The following is a 15,325-nucleotide window of genomic DNA, read 5'->3' as shown; positions in this document are numbered from 1 at the left end:
TCAAGGTGATTGTGACATTAAGCTCAGGTAACGAGACATGTACGCGGCATCTGATATGGTTACATTTCCTGAATGAAGAAACGAAAATCAATAGGCACGGTGTGTTGTTACACTATAGATTTATATACATTGAGACATGACATGGAGTAATGTAGTGTACTAATACAGATCTACACACATCAGCTAATTAGAAAACACAAGACAGTGGAGAACAGCAAGAAACCAGCGATATCATCCCATGAAAAGGAGAGAAAACAGAAAAAAATCATCATACTATACTGTAGACAAAGACATATCAATAAAAGTCATCTGATCAAAATCCTTAGACCCATTGAAACATTTATAATAGGAAACTGCATCATCAGGAATTCCTTAAAGGGGTTGTCTAGGCTTGGGGTTCAAGTCTACAGTCACTCTATGTGACTGCAGTCAAAGCGTGCAGTTAGGGCGGTAATGAATTTCTGGTGCCGGGAGCGGGCGGGAGCTTTACAGCAAGCACGCGATTTGTAAACATTCGGTCACGTGCCGACTAGACGTCAATTGAGCCAGGCTGGACACATCTAGTAGGAATGTGGCCAGAAGTTTGCTCCCAGCCCTGTCACCAGAGAATCCTGACAGCACGCATTAGTGATTGCAGCTGAAATGAAATGCTTAGAGTAGCAATCAAAGCTAGCTCCGTTCACTGATGTTACAAGCAGATGCCGGCTGTGTGACACAGCTGGCATTTACCAGTTATGGTGGGGGGCTCAATTCCTGACCCGACATAGTATGTACTATGTCAGGAAGAGCTTAAACCAAAACACAGGCATCATAAAATTAAATTAATTTAAAAAAAATATATATTTCATAGAAAAATTACACCCAAAAATTGCACTGAAAGGCTATGGGACATATTTTTCAGAAAAAGTGCCACAAAAAAATGGACATAATGCACAGCAATTTCAAAATGACATTGCTGTGCACACATTCCGGATTTGTAAGCATGTATCATGTTCAGTCTTTGGGCGGCCTTGTTTGGAAGCCGCCGACTCTCTATAATGTAAAGTATAGACAAAAGATGTTGCGGAAACAAAGGCAAAACCTGGTGTTAAAAAAAAATAAAAAATAACACCGTTGGATTAAAGACGCCTTGAGCAGAAATAGACACAAGGGGTCTTCTAGGGTTATATTCTTGTAAAAGTAGCTGGCCAGTATTTATATTATATGGTGGATTGAATTTCTATCTAGATGAGCTGGTGGTCTGCTCAGAGAGGTGGTCTTTTAGGGAGGTTTCGTATTATTTTTATTAGTATTTTCATGCGGCAAACATAATGAAATACACTTGACCACATGTTAAAATGTCAACCACAGATCTGACATAATTGCAAATATCTTTAAAAGTGAATGTGTTCTTATAAAGTAAAGATTGAATCTAGTTTATCCCCATAGAACGAGAAGGGGAAAAAAAAATGACACATTTAAAGTATTCCGTCAAGCTTCTCTAATGGGAGTTATTTTACGTAAACTCTAACATATATTAGAACAATTTAATATACCAAAGCTCAAGAGGTTATCAGCCGCGATGTGGTTACCTGTACAAATTTATGTTTACTAAAATGCTATGTCCCAGGAGCTGTGGTATTAATAACCAAGCAACAAAATTATGTTTCCCTCTTCCTGTCATCCGAGATAAGTAACCATGAATTTGAAGAATATTTTCTCTCATTTTAAAGAAGTTATAGAGATCGTCTCTCGAGGTGCTTCTCTCTGAAGGCTACAGAAATATTGTTTTCTCACTGAACTTATCCTCTGTCCAACAGTGGGAGGAAATGACGGCGGATACATAAAAGGCAACTAGAAAGTAAAGACGGTAAATAATAAAATATACATAGTCGTATTATTATGTTTGCTTACCAATAACTCCTTATCATTAGGAACCCAAAATGTTCTAAAAATATTTTATTATTTACTTACAAGTTCATTATAACAAGGCCATGTTCACACTAGGCATTTTTTTTCAGCATTTTTGTGATGCATTTTTTCTGCAAATTTTCAGCTGCGTTTTACAGTACCAGCAAAGTCTATGAGATTTCAGAATCTCATGCACACATCATGGTTTTTTTTTGTCATCAGTATTCTGTGCTTTGCATGTTTTTTTGCACAATAAAGCAGGTCACTTCTTTCAGCGTTTTTCACACATTGAATGTAATGGGCAATGACAAAAACGCTGAAAAAACGCTGAAAAGTGACATGCTACATTTTGCAAAAATGCAGCTTTTTGACAAAAGTCAGGGGAAAAAAAAACAAGCTGTGTTCATGAGATTTCTGAAGTCTCATAGACTTTAATGGTAAGTGTAAAACTCAGCTAAAAATTTCCATTAAAAAAAACGCTGCAAAAAAACATGTGAACATATCATTACAGTCCATGCAAAGTGGATTGGATTTATAGAAATCTCCTGCCCACTGAGCTTCTTTTCTACTCAGTTTAAATTGACCTGCGGTGCGAGTTTCAAATCCGCAACATGTCAGTTTCTCTTACGGGCAGGCGGAGTTTTCTGTGCAGATTTTTCCCATCCAAGTGGGAGAGGTGCGTATTTTACATCAGTATTTGTAAGCCAAAACCAGGAGTGGGTGAGAAATACAGAAGTGGTGATGTGTTTCTCTTATACTTCTACTCTTGAGACTCTGTGCACACGGTGCGTTTTTCATGCGTTTTTTTTTAGCGTGGAATTGGCCCCCAAAAAACACATGGGAATCGTGATATAAGCATTGAGACAACCCTTTTATGACCTGCGGCGTACTTCCCCCCCAGGCCATCACCCCCATTTCAGTGGGGGCTCCGGAGCTGAGCCCGCACTGAACTGGGCACATGTCAGTTGATCTATACAGCTGACATGTGCATGCAACAGCCGCAGATGGAATCGCGATCCACCCCCAGCTGTTAACCAGTTAAATGCCGCTGTCAATCTCTGACAGCGGCATTTAACAGCGCCGCAAGTGCCGCATTAGCCCCGCCCATCGGTGACCCTGTCACATGATCACGGGTCACCGATGGGTTGGCATGACAACCCGGGGTCAGCAGGAGACCCCTGTGGTTGTCATGTCCTGATTGCTATGAATGCCGCCCAGTGGTCGGCGCTCATAGCTCATGACCATTTCTGCTGCATACAGGCGATCTGCTCGTCGCCTGTATGTAGCAGAGGCGATTGGACAACTGCTGCTTCTAGTCTCCTATGGAGACTATAGAAGAATGCAAAAAGTGTAAAAAAAAAAAAAAAATGTTTTTAAAAATATTTTAAAAAATTTTAAAAAAAATCTAAATCACCCCCCTTTTTTTGCAAACTTTGGATTTTTTTTTCGCCACTTAAATAAAAAAAAAACTGTACATGTTTGGTGTCTATGAACTTGTAATAACCTGGAGAATAATAATGGCAGGTCAGTTTTAGCATTCAATGAACGTGGTAAAAAAAAAAAAAAACTATGGAATTGCATTTTTTTTTGCAATTTCACCGCACTTGGAATTTTTTCCCATTTTCTAATACATGATAAGGTAAAACCAGTGATGGCGTTCAAAAGTACAACTTGTCCCGAAAAAAATAAGCCCTCACATGGCCATATTGACCGAAAAATAAAAAAAAAGTTATGGCTCTGTGAAGAAGGGGAGCAAAAAATGAAAATGCAAAAACGAAAAATCCCAAGGTCATTAAGAGGTTAAATCGGCAGCATGTCTATTCTTTGTGTGTTTTTGGCTGCGTATGCCATAGGGAATGCTCTGCCAAAAACGTGCACAATTTCCGTAGCGATTTTGCTGCCAAAAAGTGCAGAAACACTGCAGAACCTAAATACTGATTGTGCGCACGTATCCTGATTGCTCAGCTCCTGGTTTTGTCTTACAAATACTGATATAAATACTGACCAAATACTGAACGTTTGAAGGTGGCCTTAGATTTTACAATTTACAGTTTCCCATGTCGATTAATTCTATATTTTCATAGATCGGAGTTTTACAAATGCAGACATACCAAATATTTTTCTGTGAGCACGCTCCATAAACCCGCACGGGATGAGCAAAGTGCATGTAGGAAGAGATTAAACATTAACAAATTATTGATTTATTAAACATTAATATAATAAGAAACAATACACGTATCTTCAGTATAAATAACAGTATAATTAAGACATACACAAAAAAAAAAATAATAAAAAAATCCATACATCACAGGGATGTGAACAAAACTAATAATAAAACTAATACTATATTATTATAGTATTACTAATAATACTATAATAATATAAAAAAATTAAAGAGGTTTCTGCTTAAAATTTTGTGATTTTTTTTTATAAATGTATTTGGCTCAATTATCCTAGAGCCAAATACATCTTTTCTCCTTTTCGGCTATGTTCCACCGGTGAGCGTTTGGTGTAAAAAACGAAGTTTGATTTAAAGCATGACACACCAACAAGAGACAAAAATGCGATAAAAACACATTTTAAAAAAAATGCAACGATAAACCACAAGTGATCCAATTTAAATAATAGGTGCAGAAAATCTGAACCATCAAACATTCACCAAAAGCTCATCATGGAAACGTAGCCTAAGGCCACATTCACACATTGAGTATCTGGTCTGTTTTTTACATTAGTATTTGTAAGCCAAAAACAAGAGTGGGTAAAAAATACAGAAGTGGTGACTTGTTTCTATGATACTTTTTCTGTGATTGTTCCACTCCTGATTTCGGCTTACAAATACTGAGGGAAAAAAAACTCACCAAAACTCTTGCCTTTGTGGTTTTCATTGCTGCTTTTTTTATGCGTCAACTTCTTTAAAATGGAGAGCGGGTTTCATGTATTTTGCTCAAAATAAGAAAGCTCTCCTTTCTTGTCTTTGACCCGTTTACAATTTTTTTAGTGCAAAATGTCACACATTTTAAAATAAATGCTCCACCTCCTCTCCCCCCCCCAAAAAAAAATTGCTAAAAGATAACTGTCTTACATCAAAAGTCAGTCCAGGGAAGGGAATACTGGATTACATTTGTGCCAAATGTGCAAATTTATAAAAAAGAAAACTTGGAAAAAAAGTACAAAGTTGTTTAATGAAGGTGTCGCAAATCAAAAGCTCATACAATAATAAAGAAAAAATTCCTTGGGCTCCAAAAAGTGATGCTGAAGAAAAGGAGATGTGAGAAATAAAATGAACTGATTTTATCAGAGCTACGCGTTTCGGAGTTGGTCCAACCCCTTCACGCCAAAAAACTGGCGAAAATGCAATGTTAAGTTGGGCATTAAAGAAGTTGTCCACTACTTGTACAACCTCTTGTCATCCCCCACGCTTGGCCCCGATAAAATAAAAAAAGCTTCCGTGCCGGCACCATTCCAGCGGTGTTGGCACTCGTTCTCTCCGGGGCTCCCGTGCGGTTGTTGTGACACGATTAGCGCCGGCATCACTGTCTCCGTCTCCTGTCGAATTGTACAAGAAGAGGAAGTCAGAGATCAGCGACAGCCCGGACTCTCTATTCGTGTTCGATTTCTCCGAAGGAGGGAACAGCGACACCGGCGCTAATCGGCCGCCGGCATCACAACAACCGCAAGGGAGCCCCGAGGAGAGTGAGTTCTGGCAGTGCTGGAACGGCGGTGGCACGAGAAGCGAATATAAGCTTTTTTATTTTATGGGGGCCAAATATTTAGTTCAAGAAGGGGTTGTCCAAGTATTGGACAACCCTTCTAAGTCTCTCTTCTCACTGTCAAGCTACATTCTGTTTTTTCCAAAAATGATGACCAACATGTCATATTATTCCAGCCATCAAAAGTACGAGCAGCGTTGTGAACCTGTTACACCCACCTTACCGGTAAATGCACTGCAAGAGTACAAGCACCCAATCAAACCCTATTGAAAATCAACAGTGTTCTTGGCAGTTTGGGTTCTTTCGACAGCAGATCCGCCGCAGTATCATGGCTTCTTTCATACACAGCTGCCTAAATTTTCACATCTAAGATGTGAAATTTGCAGCGTCGATCATCCACAGTGTGTGGATGAGACTGCAAAATATCAGCAAATTTTCTGTCCATATTTTCATTGCGTGTGTGAACATGCCCCAAGTGTCTACCCTGTAGTCCTGTCATTCTAGGAAGATCAAGACGGATGGCGTCCATGGTGCAGAGCGGTTCAATCTGTGCAGCTACCAAACACGGTGGCATCGGCGGCTGCGGCTTCTCTTGCCTTTCGGAATAGCTCTTTAATATACAGAATATTTTCTATACTTGAAAAAGACAAATCCGTAGTGAGAAAAAAGAAAAAAAAAAAAAAGGAATAGTGATGCCTATTACCGGCCATGTCAGAGCGAGTACAATTTACACAGCAGCATCAATCATGTCAAGTGGGGACTTAACACCAACCGCTGGACACCGGGGAATACCAAATCTCGTTACGTGAACTCTCTTGTAAAGCGTTTACAGTGCACCTGCGGGGGGCGACGTGCCCGCTGCAACTTACTTTTAGTACAGGTCCAGCAGCCGCAGTTGTAGTCAATGACGAAACTCTGCCTACGGAAAAAAAAAAAGGGAAAAAAAAAGTGCAAATGATAAATACCATCAGCGGACGATAAGCCCAAATGTCATATACGGAGCACGTCAATGTTATCGCTGCCGCGTATATATAATGCGATGCATGAGAAAAATGGGCTCTGGGCTTCAGAGTATAATATCACAGACTAAGAGATTTCTCTCTAAATATATTTTTTCCTAGAGCAAAAACAGGATTTCCAGGGTTCAGCGGGTCATCTATCATCTGTAATGAGTCATAATCAACAGATGAAGCTCGCTGAAGTCCCCTCTCATCGCGGAGCAGCAGAACTTTGATCTGCGGATAACGATCTACTGTAAGACATAACGGAGCCTGTAAAAACATGGCATATAAATAAACAGCGCCTTAATGCTGAAGATAGTCAGAGTGCCAGCCTTTCACACAAGTGCCGGCATATTTTTTTTCCTTTAAAAAGGGAAAGATCAGATCCATTATCTCTACTTCCCCATATATCATCCAAGCTAATCCATTAAGTCCTTTCATAGAGGAATTTTTTTTTTTCTTCGGTATTTTTGAAGACGCATTTTACACTGAACCCTCCCAACGTTTAGTTTTAATTAAATCTATTATTCCCTGTTATCAGCCACCTAAGCAAAAGACTCCTTGGTAGCTCCTACAAAGGACTGCAAGTAAATCGCATCCCATTTACCCTATCACAAGCGCCACTGCCGGAAAAGGTGGAGAACTGTACTGAACTACCTCCAGCAGCCCCCCAGAGAAAGGAGGAGAACTGTACTGGACTACCTCCAGCAGCCCGCCAGAGAAAGGAGGAGAACTGTACGGGACTACCTCCAGCAGCCCCCCAGAGAAAGGAGGAGAACTGTACTGGACTACCTCCAGCAGCCCCCCAGAGAAAGGAGGAGAACTATACTGGACTACCTCCAGCAGCCCCCCAGAGAAAGGAGGAGAACTGTACTGGACTACCTCCAGCAGCCCCCCAGAGAAAGGAGGAGAACTGTACTGGACTACCTCCAGCAGCCCCCCAGAGAAAGGAGGAGAACTGTACTGGACTACCTCCAGCAGCCCCCCAGAGAAAGGAGGAGAACTGTACGGGACTACCTCCAGCAGCCCCCCAGAGAAAGGAGGAGAACTGTACGGGACTACCTCCAGCAGCCCCCCAGAGAAAGGAGGAGAACTGTACGGGACTACCTCCAGCAGCCCCCCAGAGAAAGGAGGAGAACTGTACTGGACTACCTCCAGCAGCCCCCCAGAGAAAGGAGGAGAACTGTACTGGACTACCTCCAGCAGCCCCCCAGAGAAAGGAGGAGAACTGTACTGGACTACCTCCAGCAGCCCCCCAGAGAAAGGAGGAGAACTGTACTGGACTACCTCCAGCAGCCCCCCAGAGAAAGGAGGAGAACTGTACTGGACTACCTCCAGCAGCCCCCCAGAGAAAGGAGGAGAACTGTACGGGACTACCTCCAGCAGCCCCCCAGAGAAAGGAGGAGAACTGTACGGGACTACCTCCAGCAGCCCGCCAGAGAAAGGCGGAGAACTGTACTGGACTACCTCCAGCAGCCCTCCCAGAGAAAGGCAGAGAACTGTACTGGACTACCTCCAGCAGCTCTCCCAGAGAAAGGCGGAGAACTGTACTGGACTACCTCCAGCAGCCCTCCCAGAGAAAGGCAGAGAACTGTACTGGACTACCTCCAGCAGCCCTCCCAGAGAAAGGCAGAGAACTGTACTGGACTACCTCCAGCAGCCCTTCCAGAGAAAGGCAGAGAACTGTACTGGACTACCTCCAGCAGCCCCCCAGAGAAAGGAGGAGAACTGTACGGGACTACCTCCAGCAGCCCCCCAGAGAAAGGAGAACTGTACGGGACTACCTCCAGCAGCCCCCCAGAGAAAGGAGGAGAACTGTACTGGACTACCTCCAGCAGCCCGCCAGAGAAAGGCGGAGAACTGTACTGGACTACCTCCAGCAGCCCCCCAGAGAAAGGCGGAGAACTGTACTGGACTACCTCCAGCAGCTCTCCCAGAGAAAGTCGGAGAACTGTACTGGACTACCTCCAGCAGCTCTCCCAGAGAAAGTCGGAGAACTGTACTGGACTACCTCCAGCAGCTCTCCCAGAGAAAGGCGGAGAACTGTACTGGACTACCTCCAGCAGCCCTCCCAGGGAAAGGCAGAGAACTGTACTGGACTACCTCCAGCAGCCCTCCCAGAGAAAGGCAGAGAACTGTACTGGACTACCTCCAGCAGCCCGTCAGAGAAAGGCGGAGAACTGTACTGGACTACCTCCAGCAGCCCTCCCAGAGAAAAGCAGAGAACTGTACTGGACTACCTCCAGCAGCCCCCCAGAGAAAGTCGGAGAACTGTACTGGACTACCTCCAGCAGCCCACCAGAGAAAGGCGGAGAACTGTACTGGACTACCTCCAGTAGCTCTCCCAGAGAAAGGCGGAGAACTGTACTGGACTACCTCCAGCAGCCCTCCCAGAGAAAGGCAGAGAACTGTACTGGACTACCTCCAGCAGCCCCCCAGAGAAAGGAGGAGAACTGTACTGGACTACCTCCAGCAGCCCTCCCAGAGAAAGGCAGAGAACTGTACTGGACTACCTCCAGCAGCCCCCCAGAGAAAGTCGGAGAACTGTACTGGACTACCTCCAGCAGCCCTCCCAGAGAAAGGAGGAGAACTATACGGTACTACCTTCAGCAGCCCTCCCAGAGAATGAATAGACCGGCGGCATGTATGCACTCATTTCACAGCACCAGGATCGGCAAGAGGTTAGTCCCCCACTGATCCACAAGTTATTACCTATACATGTTAGGAATAACCCTTTAAGGGGCTGTCCAATATTTGAAGAAATTACACACGTGGTCTAAATTGTTGGTAACACACAATGGTCACAGAAATAACTTGAATCTGACAAAGTAATAATAAATTAAAAATCGATGAAAATGAACAAATGAAAGTCAGACATTGCTTTTCTGCTTCCACAGCATTTAAAAAAATTAACCTCATGAAATAGGCCTGGACAGAAATTATGGTTCTTCTTAACTTAATATTTTGTTGAACAACCTTTTGAGGCAATCACTACAATAAAACGATTCCTGTAGCTGTCAATGAGACTTCTGCACATCTCGACAGGTATTTTGGCCGACTCCTCATGAGCAAACTGCTCCAGTTGTCTCGTGTTTGAAGGTTGCCTTCTCCAGACGGCATGTGTCAGCTCTTTCCAAAGATGCTCAATAGGATTTAGGTCAGGGCTAATAGAAGGCCACTTCAGAATAGTCCAATGTTTTCCTCTTAGCCATTCTTGGGTGTTTTTATCTGTGTGTTTTGGGTCATTATCCTGTTGCAAGACCCATGACCTGCGACTGAGACCAAGCTTTCTGACACTGGGCAGCACATTTCTCTCTAGAATCCCTTGATAGCCTTGAGATTTCATTGTACCTTGCACAGATTCAAGACACCCTGTGCCAGATGCAGCAAAGCAACCCCAGAACAGAACTGAGCCTCCTCAATGTTTCACAGTAGGGACAGTGTTCTTTTCTTGATATGCTTCATTATTCCGTCTGTGAACATAGAGCTGATGTGCCTAGCCAAAAACTTCCATTTTTGTCTCATCTGTCCATAGGACATTCTCCCAGAAGCTTTGTGGTTTGTCAACATGTAGTTTGGCAATGCCAGTCTGGCTTTATGATTTTTTTTCAACAATGGTGTTCTCCTTGGTCGTCTCCCATGAAGTCCACTTTGGATCAAACAATGACGGATGGTGCGATCTGACACTGATGTTCCTTGAGCTTGAAGTTCACCTTTAATCTCTTTAAAAGTTTTCCTGGGCTCTTTTGTTACCATTCATATTATCCGTCTCTTCGATTTGTCATCAATTTTCCTCCTGCGGCCACGTCCAGTGAGGTTGGCTACAGTCCCATGGATCTTACATTTCTGAATAATATGTACAACTGTAGTCACAGGAACATCAAGCTGCTTGGAGATGGTCTTATAACCTTTACCTTTAACATGCTTGTCTACAATTTTCTTTCTAATCTCCTGAGACAACTCTTTCCTTTGCTCCCTCTGGTCCATGTTGAGTGTGGTACACACCATGTCACCAAACAGCACAGTGAGTATCTGTAGCCCTATATACAGGCCCACTGACTGATTACAAGATTGTAGACACCTGTGATGCTAACTAGTGGACACAACTTGCTTAAACATGTCCCTTTTGTCACATTATTTTCAGGGGTACCATCATTTCTGTCCAGGCCTATTTCATGAGTTTAATTTTTTTTAAAATGCTGTGGAAGCATGGTAGAAAAGCAATGTCTGACTATCATTTGTTCATTTTCATAGATTTTTAATTTATTATTACTTTTGTCAGATTAAAGCTATTTCTGTGACCATTGTGGGTTTTTCTTTCATTAAACGAGGGGTACTAACAATTTTGACCACGTGTGTATTGTAGCTGTAGGAAATGTTCTAAAATAATAACAATAATAAAAATGGGCCTCCCAGTAAAGCTCCCACCACACCGGTACCCATGCTCCCCGTCAGTGTTTATGTTCCTTGAGCGATGATGTATCATATATCCAGATGAACCACTGAAGCCGATCACAGGTGTCCATGCGCTCCTTGTGGCACATGAAGAAATCATTGTTGAGACAGAAGTCAGATGGATATACAGCACGTCATTGCTCCAGGACAAGAAAGAAAGACCATTAGGGAGTCCACTGGAATTTTCATAAGTGAGCAATGGCAGTTTTTTAAATTGGAATATTTGGCGCAGTTACTATACTTTCTTCAACTGCCAGACAACCGTTTTAATAGCCACACACAATTGCCACGGATCAGCGGTAAAAGTTCTGAACAAAAAAAAAAAAAAAAAAAGAAGAGAGTACAAAGGTGCTTGCTTCCCTGTAGAGTTGTTGGTTGACACACATTTTGAAAACAACAAAAATCATCCCGGCGGATTCTCCCCATCCTTCACTTAGGGAGAGACCTGTCAGTCATTGGGAGTGAGGCATGTGGAAGCCGCCGGGGATCGGCCTCGGACTAGTCATCTGAGACTCATAGCCCCTGACCATGTTCACGGAGTACGTGTTCTCTAAAACAAAGCAGCATTTTAGAGTAACACATACAGCATTTCATTAACTCAGTTGATGTCCGATTCATCCTGCCAGTGATTCAGGAAGCATGAATCAGATGATCCTTCAAAAAGGTAACTATACTTTCAAGTAAATTTTCAGAACAAATAGTCTGGTCTGTGCATCAGGAATAACAGCATTTCTAGCCTTCATAAGACTTGTATCCTGCATTTTCACCACTTTATTCATTTGCAGGCTCTATCATTAAATTGCAGTCTACTCTGAGCTGGAGGGGAGAGACTAGCTGCTGTGTCTCCCAAAAAAACACAAACATGAGGGATTCTTAGGCTGAGTTCACACGATGCGTATTTAATGCGTTTCCGCGGCGTTTTTGCAGTTGCGTAAACGCCGCGGAAACGCATGAAAAACGCATGGTAGAAGGGAAGCAATGTTCCCCAATTGAAATCCGCATGTGCTGTGCCCATGATGCGGATTTTTCCGCAGCGTAAACGCGGCGCTCAAAAATCCGCAGCATGTCAATTAATTTTGCGGAAACGCTGCTCTTTTGCCGCCATTGACTTGCATTAGACCGCATGGAATCCGCATCACTGTATATGTTGATGCGCTTTTCATGCGGTCTAATGTGCGGATGGTACCCGGGTGTGGATGAGAGGACTCTCATCCAGACCCAGGTACCATTAAAAAAAAAAGAATAAAATAAAAAATATATATATTCTCACCTTCTGACGGCCCGCGCAGCGCTCCTGCTTGGTTCGCGGCACTTCGGGGTTGAATGAAGAAGGACCTTCGCTGACGTCAGAGTCATGTGACGGGTCACGTGACGCTGACGTCGGAAGGTCCTAAAGTCTTCACTGCCGGCAGCCAGGACCGAGCGAAGCAGGACACCGGGGGCCATCAGAGGGTAAAGTATATATTTATTTTTTATTTTTTGACATTCACACACTATATAAATCCATGCCGGTTGCATGGATTTATATAGTGTAAAGTTGACAAGCACTTTCCAAGTGATGCTAAAATCGCTTGGTAAGCGCTTGTCAACCCGCATGCGGAAATAAAAGTGAAGAACGCTTCATTTCCGCATGTCCCTGGCAGGAAACCGCATGTACAATCCGCATGCGTTTTTTTCCTGCCAGAGAGATGCAGAAACGCTCAGGAAAAAAATCCTGAGCATTTCTGCATCGTGTGCACATACCCTTACTCTTTATTTTGCCATTCATTTTTTTACCCCATAGAGAAAGGCAGAAACAGCATGGAGGACATTACATAGCAGTAGTGTTCAGTGTACATACAGTTATATGAAAAAGTTTGGGCACCCCTATTAATCTTAAGCCTATTGTTTTATAAAAATTGGTGTTTTTGCAACAGCTATTTCAGTTTGATATATGTAATAACTGTTGGACACAGTAATGTTTCTGCCTTGAAATGAGGTTTATTGTACTAACAGAAAATGTGCAATCTGCATTCAAACAAAATTTGACAGGTGCATAAGTATGGGCACCTCACCAGAAAAGTGACATAAATATTTAGTAGATCCTCCTTTTGCAAAAATAACAGCCTCTAGTCGCTTCCTGTAGCTTTTAATGAGTTCCTGGATCCTGGATGAAGGTATTTTTGACCATTCCTCTTTACAAAACAATTCCAGTTCAGTTAAGTTTGATGGTCGCTGAGCATGGACAGCCCTCTTCAAATGATCCCACAGATGTTCAATGATATTCAGGTCTCGGGACTGGGATGGCCATTCCAGAACATTGTAATTGTTCCTCTGCATGAATGCCTGAGTAGATTTGGAGCGGTGTTTTGGATCATTGTCTTGCTGAAAGATCCATCCCCTGCGTAACTTCAACTTTATCACTGATTCTTGAACATTACTGTCAAGAATCTGCTGATACTGAATGGAATCCATGCGTCCCTCAACTTTAACAAGATTCCTGGTGCCGGCATTGGCCACACAGCCCCAAAGCATGATGGAACCTCCACCAAATTTTACTGTGGGTAGCAAGTGTTTTTCTTGGAATGCTGTGTTTTTTTGCCGCCATGCATAACGCCTTTTTGTATGACCAAACAACTCAATCTTGGTTTCATCAGTCCACAGGACCTTCTTCCAAAAAGAAATTGGCTTCTCCAAATGTGCTTTTGCATACCTCAGCCGACTCTGTTTGTGGCGTGCTTGCAGAAACGGCTTCTTTCGCATCACTCTCCCATCCAGCTTCTCCTTGTGCAAAGTGCATTGTATAGTTGATTGATGCACAGTGACACCATCTGCAGCAAGTTGATGCTGCAGCTCTCTGGAGGTGGTCTGAGGATTGTCCTTGACTGATCTCACCATTCTTCTTCTCTGCCTTTGTGATGTTTTTCTTGGCCTGCCACTTCTGGCCTTAACAAGAACTGTCCCTGTGTTCTTCCATTTCCTTACTATGTTCCTCACAGTGGAAACTGACAGGTTAAATCTCTGAGACAGCTTTTTGTATCCTTCCCCTGAACAACTATGTTGAATAATCTTTGTTTTCAGATCATTTGACAGTTGTTTTGAGGAGCCCATGATGCCACTCTTCAGAGGAGATTCAAACAGGAGAACAACTTGCAAGTGGCCACTTTAAGTAGCTTTTCTCATGATTGCATACACCTGGCTATGAAGTTCAAAGCTCAATGAGGTTACAAAACCAAAAAAGGGTGCTTTAGTAAGTCAGTAAAAAGTAGGTAGGAGTATTTAAAACAAGAAAATGATAAGGGTGCCCATACTTATGCACCTGTCAAATTTTGTTTGAATGCAGACTGCACATTTTCTGTTAGTACAATAAACCTCATTTCAAGGCAGAAACATTACTGTGTCCAACAGTTATTACATATATCAAACTGAAATAGCTGTTGCAAAAACACTAATTTTCATAAAACATTAAGCTTAAGATTAATAGGGGAGCCCAAACTTTTTCATATAACTGTATTAATCCAGCTTTGGGGTGAGGTAAAAGACTTGCTATAAAGCTCAAGATGATCTTTCTGTGTCGCCCACTGCTTGTTTCCTCATTCTGCTCCTTACGCCTCCTCCCCTTCAATCTCTATAGAGTATACAGGACTGTGTCACTGGACACTTTATGGTGCTGCCAGTCAATCTTGTCTGAGCAAGACGAATTTAAGCTGCTTTTTCAGAGTGGATGGTAAGTTCAGGACGAGGGGAATGGTAAAGAAGTGTCTTATACATGGGAAAGGACAAAGATTTCTCTGATGAGATATACAGTACAGACCAAAAGTTTGGACACACCTTCTCATTTAAAGATTTTTCTGTATTTTCATGACTATGAAAATTGTACATTCACACTGAAGGCAAGAAAACTATGAATTAACACATGTGGAATTATATACTTAACAAAAAAGTGTGAAACAACTGAAAATATGTCTTATATTCTAGGTTCTTCAAAGTAGCCACCTTTTGCTTTGATGGCTGCTTTGCAGACTCTTGGCATTCTCTTGATGAGCTTCAAGAGGTAGTCACCGGAAATGGTTTTCACTTCACAGGTGTGCCCTGTCAGGTTTAATAAGTGGGATTTCTTGCCTTATAAATGGGGTTGGGACCATCAGTTGTGTTGTGCTGAAGTCTGGTGGATACACAGCTGATAGTCCTACTGAATAGACTGTTAGAATTTGTATTATAACAAGAAAAAAGCAGCTAAGTAAAGAAAAACGAGTGGCCATCATTACTTTAAGAAATGAAGGTCAGTCA

General features: G+C 42.6%; 1 protein-coding gene across 2 annotated transcripts in view; it reads right to left on the bottom strand.

Moving 5' to 3' along the window:
* The window catches only part of MGMT (O-6-methylguanine-DNA methyltransferase), a 508,938-nt gene that overhangs the window by 481,453 nt on the left and 12,160 nt on the right, over nucleotides 1–15,325 (bottom strand). For both annotated transcript variants that reach the window (XM_073685066.1, XM_073685067.1), the window contains exon 2: nucleotides 6,470–6,519. In XM_073685066.1, the coding sequence (XP_073541167.1) occupies nucleotides 6,470–6,519 (50 nt within the window). The remainder of the gene's footprint in view (nucleotides 1–6,469; nucleotides 6,520–15,325) is intronic.

Source organism: Phyllobates terribilis, unplaced genomic scaffold (assembly GCF_046119375.1).
Source record: "Phyllobates terribilis strain yellow unplaced genomic scaffold, ASM4611937v1 Scaffold_5__5_contigs__length_657084704, whole genome shotgun sequence".
NCBI classification, from domain to species: Eukaryota; Metazoa; Chordata; class Amphibia; order Anura; family Dendrobatidae; genus Phyllobates; species Phyllobates terribilis.
Note: the sequence above shows the minus strand (reverse complement) of the source record. Positions and strands in the feature narration are given on the sequence as shown.